We start from the raw sequence: 9,677 nt of genomic DNA on the forward strand, positions 1-9,677 counted from the left end.
TGTATCCAATTTTGCTGCTCGTCCATGGGTTGAGACGAATTATCCTCAAAAACTTAGGATTGTGAAAGCAACGTATCGGTCAAAGTTCTTGGCAAACTCTGAAAGCATTGAAGCAGCTAAGGCAAACTGCCCACCTGGTGTTAATCCAACTCTTTGGGTTGATTTTGTTGACTATGAGCTTCAACCTAAAGTAAAGGACAGAAATGCAAAAAATGCAAACAATAGAGCAATGAATGATATTGGTACTACTAATGGGAGGAAAACGTTCTCCCAAATACATAAGGAGCTGGTACGTATCACTTTTGAAATAAAAATGTCGTTTGATCATGTATAAAATTTGCAAAACAATTAACTATGCTAGCTGAGTAATATATTTTCTTTTAGTTGTCTTTCTTTTAGCACTATTACTAAGCATTGATTATTTGCTTGTAGCAAGAACAAAACCCTCAAGCAAAAAGGACTCGGGTAGATAACTGGTGCAAGGGTCGTGAACGCCGTGATGGTTCAGTTTTGCCAAGTGCTCGGGAAAAATATGTGAGTAGAAATTTTGTTTCTTTCTATTAACTAACTGTAGGTTTTGATTGCTATCGGATATATTTTTAGATATTTGATTTGATTTTTAAAAAAAATATATATTGCAGGATCAAGTGAAAGCAGTTCAGAAAAGAAGACTAGCGAGTGGAGAGACTGACACTGAAGACATCGACTCTGATGCGTTGACTGAAGTATTTGGCAAGGAAAAGAAGAATCGTGTCCGTAGAGTTGGTTCTAATATTACTAGAAAGTAGCTACAACATGCTGCTGTGGCAAATGATTTAATCAACGAAATGGCCACTACATCAGTTGCAAAGGTCGAGGCCGACATGGCTTCATTTAAATCAAAGGTCGATGGAGACATGTCTGAGGTCAAATCAATGCTCAAGGTCAATTTTTTCTTTGCAATTAGTGGTAATGGTTAGAGTTGTTAATACTTGATCCACACATAAAAAATATCCTTGCATCATCTACTCCATCGCAGGTTTTCATTCAACAACAACTATGCAATAATAATGTGACAGCCAATACCGAAGCACATATGGGTGTGACTACACCTAGAACTGAACTTGGTTCAAATTCTGCTCAACGCCATTCTCCAGCAACTCCTCAGAACTTGACCCCTACTTTTGGGTCGCTTGAACAACCTAGAGTCACATTACTAGATAAGTTTGGTGCAGAAGTTGCTAAGGGGTCTGTTGATGTTGGTGCAACAATTTGTCATGGCAGAATTCTGGTTGGTGGAGAGAGAATAATGTATATTGATGAAGTATTGGTTCCCGATGCTGCTGTTTATGATGGTCCACAAGATGGTAATGCAACTTTGAACACGTGGGTTGAAGGAGGGTATATAGCTTGGCTTGATGGGCAATTGAAGTATGATTGATGTTTGTAGGTTTTAGATTTTTTTGGATTGCTCTACTTTTTGGTTTTTGTGCTTTAGTTTGGAAACTTAAGAAACAAATATGGCGTTAAACTTTGATGTGGTTGTGGTTGCCAGGACTTGGAACTGTTAGTGTTATCATGACTTAGAATCTTAATTGTACATAGATGTCAATTCTTTTTATTAGTTTTATGTCTTGACTTGCCTTGTTGTAAAGAAATCAAGGCCTTTCGTGTATTTAAGTTTCTGGTGCAGATGGCAACATGGATGGAGATGACAAGATGCTTGGAGCAATTAGTAGTCAGCCGGGGGATGCGTATGCCCCTGGTTAGTTTTTTTTCCCTTCTTCTTTCCATTAGCTATTTTAATTTGAAGTTTTTACTTTTATTTGCCACTAATGATTGTGTAATTGTTTGATGCATGCGAGGTTCATAATGTTGGAACTCCATTGTTGCTACTTGTGATTATGCGCAACATACTGGTACATACTATCCTTTTATCTGTTTTTCTTTTCATTATTATTTTGGCTTTTCCAGTATATGAAAACAGTACGTAGCTAGTACATACCCTCCTTCTGGTTTCACTATCGCGAGACTGCACTGCACAATGAACCAATGAACACGCGAGAAGAAACATGTACAAGCTTAATATCTTGTTCTTATAGCTTATTTACAACTTCCTTTATTGTACATGTTACTTCCTAATCTGTGTTTGATATTTTGGTTATGTAATCATCTTATAATGGTGTTTTGCTCAGATACAACAATAAGGAAGATGCTTGCCACACTAGATGATCCTTTCACTCGCTTTCTTAAGCCAGAAAAGTTTAAGAGTTTGTGGGTACATTTACTTTTCTTATCTATCCAGTATTCTGCTAGGCAGATGCTTGGATTATCTATGACTTTGGTTATGAAAACCCCCATCAATTGTTTACAGCTTATTCCTAAAGTATACTATTATTTTCTTTGAAGGCAGTCTAGTACTCAAGGTGCTCTTACTGGTGTAGGGTTGTCCATTGGTTATCCCACAGTAATTGATGAATCATCAACAGGGCTTGTTGTTATATCTTCTACTCCTGGAACCCCTGCAAGTAGGGCTGGCATTGCAAAGATCTGGTAAGCTTAATGATATATTCCTTAGAAACAAATCTTAGCTTCCATGCATGTGTTGTGTATGTAGACATGAACTTTAACAGACAGTGTCTTAGAACCATAGTTTTTTTTTTCATATTCATTTTCATTTTCTTGTACTTTTCCATTTTTGTTTTACAAATTCAGGTTAAAGAAAGGAGTCATTGTGTATATCTGTGATAGTCATGGTGTTCTAGATATATATGAAGCAGATGGCAGTGATGCAATTGCAACATCTGAACCTCTAGCAGTTATGGTATGTTTTCTTATAGAAATCTGGCTATTGCATTCTCCAAAATTAGGAAGTTCATCTTGCTTGCGAATTGCTGTCTCAGTCACTCCTCCAGCACCAGCTCCCGACAAGCTTCACATGGTCTGATCCCGCCCGTTTTTAAGTAGTTCCTGCTTCTTCCAGTTCATGGTAAGAGTTGGACATCTGTCGCAGATCAAGCTGGCAATGAGATCATCAACATCCAGTTGAGGTATAAACATAGAGGTATAAACATAGTGAAAGAGTTGGAATTGCATTTGGGGGTAAGATTCTAAATGGTGATTTCTTTATAGATGGAGAGCAAAGTTGTTATGCTTTAGGAACAAATATGGGGCACAAAGGGTTATGGTCTACAGTTGATGGGAAGGACCCGCAGATTGCCAGGTTATCCATTTGTTGATATGGGAAAAGGCGTGAAACTTGTGACTGAATGCACAAAGATCTCCAGTAAATTTAGCCTTATTTAATCCAAGTAGATTTTAATTTTAGCTTATTGCTTTACACAGTCACTGAACCAAAGGCGCCAGGATTTTCGAGCATGTGATTCACTGGTTCAGCTAGTCATTTGTTTACCACGCCACCCATGTTATCAATACCCTGAAAGTTTTGTTTATGGAATTGCTTTTTTTAACAAACACATTGTCCTTTACTAAGATTACTGTAGCTCCTAGGGGGTTCACTTTTGTTGGTTTTCGTAGTATCTCCATCGACATTATATCTACCTTCCTTTCTTAATTATAGATTCTTTTACTTGCTTAGAGCTCACATTTAGTCTCGACTTTATGTCTCAGGCTGACCATGTTGTGCCTGCATTTTAGACCCATGTGGACACACTTTCACAGGATAGGAGTGTGTTAGGTTACTGTAGGTCAGCATGTCGGAGGCGTTGTAAAAGTTGGACACTGGATCAGGTTGTGTCATGTTTATGTTTATATTGTTTACGAGTCATTTCTCCATAGTTCAGTTTGAATTCGTCATAGTTACCACCTTGTAGATATGTATGTGAGAGTTTCTGTCATATCCTAGTACTTGACTTTTATATGTTCTTCTAAAATCGTGCAGAAATGAACAATGCATGTAATTTATTGATCTCTAAGTGTCCAGGAACTGTTTTTCTTTGAGTAGAAATGAATAGTTCACGACTCATATTTCATATATGCAGCCTACAACTTTGTAATTAAATATAAATTGCATCTTACTCTTCAGATATACCACACATATAACTGAATACTTTTGGAATTTAAGTATGGACATTCTATTGATAGTACTGGCTCATTATTCTTGATACTGACATAAGCTTTTGTGGTGTGACAGTTTATTGGTGCATCTCTGCAACCATATATGCTAATATGTCACGGATCTGATGAAAGGTGGTTCACTTAAAAAGTATATGTGGGACATGCGTCCAAGCTATCCAGATTTGCCCCCTCTCTAAACTTTGCATTAGATATTGCTCGAGTGATGGAATGCTTACATTCTAATGGCATCATTCACCGTGACCTGAAGCCTGGTAAAGTTCTTTCCTGATTTTGCGAGGTTAACAAATTTAAAACTTTCATAGTTTATCCGTGTATTGCTCGTCTTCTATTTCGACTTGAATTTTAAATATAATAATCAAATATGGCTCAAGTTTATTCAAGTGAGTAATTCTACTGCTAAATGATTGTTGTTTTACAGGTAATGTCTTTGTTAACGAAGACCAAACAAAGGTTAAGTCGGCTGACTTTGGGCTAGCTTCGGGAAGGAGCGGTTCTTGAAGCAATGTCTCTCGAGATTGGTACTTTGATGGATGGATGGCTTTGAGGTATCTCCTCTGCCCGACTACTTGTTTGCTTTTGAAATTTGAAATAAATATGCTGTCACAAAGCATATTATGCTCAACCTTCTCCATTTTAATCAGTTGTGCAGCACAACCCCACTTCTACGTGGAGAGAAGAAACACTATGATCATAAGGTTGACATCTACAGCTTCTCCATACTACTCACTAATCTTACACCGTTCAAGGGGATGACCAGCATTCAAGCTGCTGTAGCTTCTAGGGTATGCACTTTTGTTTTGTTTCCAGAGAAACTCATTGCAAGAGATATGGGAAATGATTTATTGAGTTATAGATCTGTTGTCATTATAAGAGATCTTTATGAAATGTGAGAGAGTAACAAGTATATGATGATGAGTATGGCTGGAAATGGAGGAATGAATGGTAGTAATATTGGGAATGTTAGAAATGGAGGGGCAGCTTCAATTAGTGCAGCAGCTACTGCTATTGACCATACTAGATTTCCTCGCTGAAGAGAACGGGTAATTGTTTTATGTTTGCATTCTGTTAAATGTTATGTGTTTACATAGATCTAGTGGAGAATGGAGAGTAATGAGGTTGGTATTTATAATAATTTTAATAGTGAAGGTTATAATGTTAAAGGGTGAGCTGAAATTCAGATGACTTTGAGCTTTTCAGATCTATGTAGAATTCGGAAGAAGCGTCGATGGCGAAGGAGAGGGTCCAGTAATCAATTTGCTTCTCCATAGTCTCCTGACTTAGTCCATTCACGTCCACCTCTCTTGAAGGCTTTGGGAGCTCCTTTCTCTGCCCAGCCTTGGTGAAAATTTTGTACTCATCATATCATTGCATATAAGTATAAGAAGTCAGTCACATAGTTACATACGCTCATCGACATTATTTGACCAAATTTGTATTGGACATTATTTGACCAAATTTGTATTGGATATTATTTGACCCAGGATTTTTTTGTTAGTGGCTCCAGTTTACTAATGGATATATCCGTTACAAACAATAGTTAGTAAACAAGTGACCACATCTATTACTAACGGTTATATCCGTTACAAACAAATTATTTTCCCGCTAGAAATTGAAGCACGCCAAACTTTACTAACACTTATATCCGTTACAAATGACAAATTTATCGAGCCATGGGTTGTTGGTTATCTGTTACAAATAATTTTAGTAACGGATATAATCGTTACTGATAATAATATTAGTAACGATTATATCCGTTACAAAAGTTGGCCTAAGTGAGAGTGACGCCCCAGAACTAACGGATATAACCGTTAGTAAAAATATTGGTAACGGATATAACCATTAGTAAACGTCTTTTCTGGTGTAGTGCGGTGGTTGGGTTTTGCACTTGGTATTGGGGGTTCGTGTAGAACAATGGTTGTGGAGTTTGTGGAAAATAGGTTGGGGTTAGTAACATGAATGGGTTTGACATCATGGTTGTAGTTGGAATTTGGTTTGGGCTTTGAAAAGTTTGATGAGTAGATGGTTGAGGCATGTAGGTTGGGTTATCCTGAGGAAAAAATTGGGACGGAGGATGGGTTGGCATAGGAGCATGCAATTGGGTTGATCTATGTGTAGCATATAGAGTGGGTAATGAGGTTAGTAGAATGGTAGGGTTAGGACTAACCATGGGGGGTAGTGCAATACCTGGTTGTTGTGGTTGACCCAGACTTGGAGTTATTGCAAACTTTGACATCATCTTGAGAAACACCTTTTCCATCGCCTTCTCCATCAATTCCTCTTGACTGGTAGGGGTTGATGATTCACCAGAGCCATTTGTATGAGGAGTTCGAGTGTTACTTGATAAAATTTGCTCTTCAAGCGAAGGTATTGGTGGAGAACTTCCTTGTGGCATAGACATTTGTGACGAAGATATAGGTGGCAGAGATAACGCTTGAGAAGAACTGTCTGGTAAATTCTCCATTTCAATCAACGAGTTAATGGTTACACGAGATAACCTTAACCCCGACCTTCTGTTCCAACTAGCTTCTGGATAAGCCTTCTTTTTTCCTATCTTAACTGAAACACCTCAACGAAAATGTAAGTCTGACTCTCTAGGGATTTCCCAAGCAGAGTCGCCAAAAAACCTGTACGCACAAAAATGTGTACCTAGGTCTATGCAATTGATTTTAGAGTCGCCACTAACTTTATTAAGGAAAAGTTGAGTAAAACCTATGTGAAGGACTAGCCCTTGAAACGAGATGATTATTGGGTTCAGGAGTCATGATACGATGTGGGAAGGCGTTAGGTACCCACGCTCGCCTGGTAAAACCAGTCTTCTATTGAGGTGTAATGTATTAAGATAGGGAAATGAAGAAAGCTTGAAATATTAATCTACCAAGTTGGATAATCTTCACTAAATTATTAAAAAACTAATAACTATATGCTATAATAAAACTAAAAAAAATAATCCTAATATGCAATACTAATTAAAATAAAAGAGAAAAGAAAGATGTCACATTGTTTGGAATGTTGCCTCATACTTGATTGTAGATTGATTGATTGATGATCTTGATTGATTGTTGATGAATGATGATGATAAACTTGATTTGGAATTAACAACTGTGAATTTTGGATTGAAACAGGTAATTTGAGAAAAAAACAACTTTTGGTGAAAAGAAGCTTCTACTCAAGATCGAAAGAGGGGAAAAGAAGACTAAAGACGAAGAACACGAAGAACTTCATTAGAAAAAACTCAAAGTCAAAATTTTACCTTCAACTCTAGATTAAACTAAAGAAATTCTGCTCTAGAATGATGAACTAACTAGAAAAGAAAAAAAAGAAGAACACTCAAGAAATGAAAACTACTAGGCTATTAGCTCTGAATAGCTAGGTCCAGATTATTAACTCCGAATTCCTAGCTCCAGATGTTTTTTTGTGGGTGAATGAGACCCATATTTATAGCTTTTGGACGTGGATTCAAATATGATAATGAGCTTCCAAACTTGGCTCCAAAATGGCATATTCTCTAGAATATTCTTGATTTTAGGGATCAAATCAAATCAAACAATTAAGGAAGGTTCTCTAGGTTTTTTGGAGGCTTGAAAAATGGGCTAGAAACCCTAATAAAAAGGTCCAACTCGAGCTGGATCCACAGACCACGAGCACAGGTCCAAAATCCACAAAAAGGCTCATTTTGACCATATTTTCAATGCTGCAAATTCCCTTTGACCGGGTCAAAATTAGGCAAGCTCTTCTTCACAAAAAATGTTAATTAATCCATTAGAAAGTTCCATGAACTTTTAAAAATACCCTTGGGTCGAAATCTTAGTCCAATAATATATTGCATTGAGCAGTGTGCACAACAGGCCGGAACGGGATATGGCAAGATTAGGGTTTCTGAAATCAAAAAGGAATCTAGGCAAGCTTGTACTCATTTTGAAGGATTTTTCAAGAGGAATTCAAATATGAAATAATCTCATCTAAAGAAAGAGCGAAAAAAAAAGAGATTTGGGCTCCAAAGGGTTACAGGGGCATTTTGGTCATTTTCAGCTCAAAACTCAGAAAACAACGAAACTTCAGCCATAGCTAGAACATGATGAGGAGAGTCTAAAGATGCTAAAAGAAGATGAAAACAAAGAAGTTTGATGTAGAAATGAAGACTCTAGAAAGTAAATCACCTTATATGATCAAATTTAATTCAAGGCAAAATCATGAATGAATTATGCCTGGGGTGCAAAAATGGGGTGTCTACAACAATTTGAAAAGAACCATATTATATTAAAATTGAAATTCAAACAACATTTAACAACCAAATTCAAATTTAACTACGGAATTCATAATTAACATCCGAACTAAATAAAAAGCAAATACAAAACAACATCAACTCATAATATTCCTAAACCACTCGCTGCTGGTAGTGGAAGGCACCTGAGAAGGAGATGGCTCCTGAGCTCCTGATGGGCCAGAGCCATCCGTCATGTGGCGACGACGCTCGTGCCTCACAGACTGCTCCTCAGTAGAAGAACCCCGTGGGGTGGGTAGTGGTCAAGCATATCTGCTCAGCACTTTCGCTGAGCTTCCATCTCGGCCTTCATCTATTCCCAACGCTCATCCTCGCGTTGGGCACGAGTCTCGAAGTTATGATGCATGGTAGCCTTTCGAGTCCGGAGGTCTTCACAAATAGTATTGAGAGAACGCATGCCACGATGAATCACAGTCATGCGTTCTGCATCCGACCTACACCTCTCCAAGGCATCGACATCAAAACATGTCGTGTCCTCCTCATCCTCTTCAACTACCCTCTCTTCAGGCAACCTCCAAACTTTTTGGATACACTCCATATAAATATGAGGATTTTTGTGCTCTTTCAGCCAAATCCTATTAGACGTCGGAGTCGCTCTCAAGATTATCATGATCTTCGTTATCAAAATAGGGAGAGGTGCAATACTATTCCCAACTCCCCTAATCATGTTACTCAAAAACTCCAAAATACAGAATTCATACTTCTGCTCCTGGAGTATCCATAGAACGTGAAGGCAGTTCAGACTGATGTTGCTGACCTTCTCCTTCCCTATGAGATTCCTACCAATCCATTGAGCTACAGCCAGCTGGTTGGTTCTCAGAGACGATTGTTGAACATAATGTGACCTCGCATTGTAGTTCCCTTCCAAAACAGTTGCGTTCATCAAAGGCTCGATCCCAGTAAATTGGGATTCCTGTAATATGGCATCGAGATGGCGTTTAGGCGGAATGCTTAAATTCTCAGCCAACAACCCAGTAGATATTTCTCTCCTCCTCCTGGCCACCTTAACAAAAATTCTATTCCCATCCAACTCCCACGTCCTATAAAACTGTCGGATCAAATCTTCGTGGTAAAAATCATTTGTCGAGTACCACAAACCATTCCAATCTCTCCTAACCATCTCGTCACCGTAAAACGGCGCGAAGTGGTTGGCAGTAAACGCGTGCTCCGGCAAAATCTTCCGTCTTTGAGCCATTGAGATTTGGGACAATTTGGGGGTTTAAATTGAATGTGGGGATGGAGTTTGAGACTCCCTCACTAACAAAACAATGGTGTTGGTGCGGTGGTGGCGCGGAAGTTCCAAATTCTTTGAGTTTTG

General features: G+C 38.3%; 1 protein-coding gene across 5 annotated transcripts; it reads left to right on the forward strand.

The window, feature by feature from the left end:
* Positions 1 to 431: 431 nt before the first annotated feature.
* Positions 432 to 3,023, forward strand: LOC147504202 (carboxyl-terminal-processing peptidase 2, chloroplastic-like). Of its 5 annotated transcripts, none has more exons than XM_086604043.1 (6): positions 432 to 534; positions 642 to 923; positions 1,019 to 1,898; positions 2,175 to 2,257; positions 2,389 to 2,532; positions 2,695 to 3,023. In XM_086604043.1, exons 4-6 carry the CDS (start codon positions 2,208 to 2,210, stop codon positions 2,924 to 2,926), a joined length of 426 nt encoding a protein of 141 aa, XP_086460169.1. In that variant the 5' UTR covers positions 432 to 534; positions 642 to 923; positions 1,019 to 1,898; positions 2,175 to 2,207; the 3' UTR covers positions 2,927 to 3,023. The 5 variants fall into 5 exon arrangements, with proteins under 5 accessions (XP_086460169.1, XP_086460168.1, XP_086460170.1 ...); XM_086604042.1 differs by having other exon boundaries at positions 2,175 to 2,253; XM_086604044.1 differs by having other exon boundaries at positions 2,192 to 2,257.
* The last annotated feature ends 6,654 nt before the right edge of the window (positions 3,024 to 9,677 follow it).

This window comes from Coptis chinensis, chromosome 4, assembly GCF_015680905.1.
Source record: "Coptis chinensis isolate HL-2020 chromosome 4, ASM1568090v1, whole genome shotgun sequence".
Classification (NCBI taxonomy): domain Eukaryota; kingdom Viridiplantae; phylum Streptophyta; class Magnoliopsida; order Ranunculales; family Ranunculaceae; genus Coptis; species Coptis chinensis.

Coding starts and splice junctions, on each gene's coding strand:
- LOC147504202 (XM_086604040.1), top strand. CDS start 828: ATGGCCACTACATCAGTTGCAAAGGTCGAGGCCGACATGGCTTCATTT. Junction 924..1,018: donor AGGTCAAATCAATGCTCAAG/GTCAATTTTTTC, acceptor ACTCCATCGCAG/GTTTTCATTCAACAACAACT.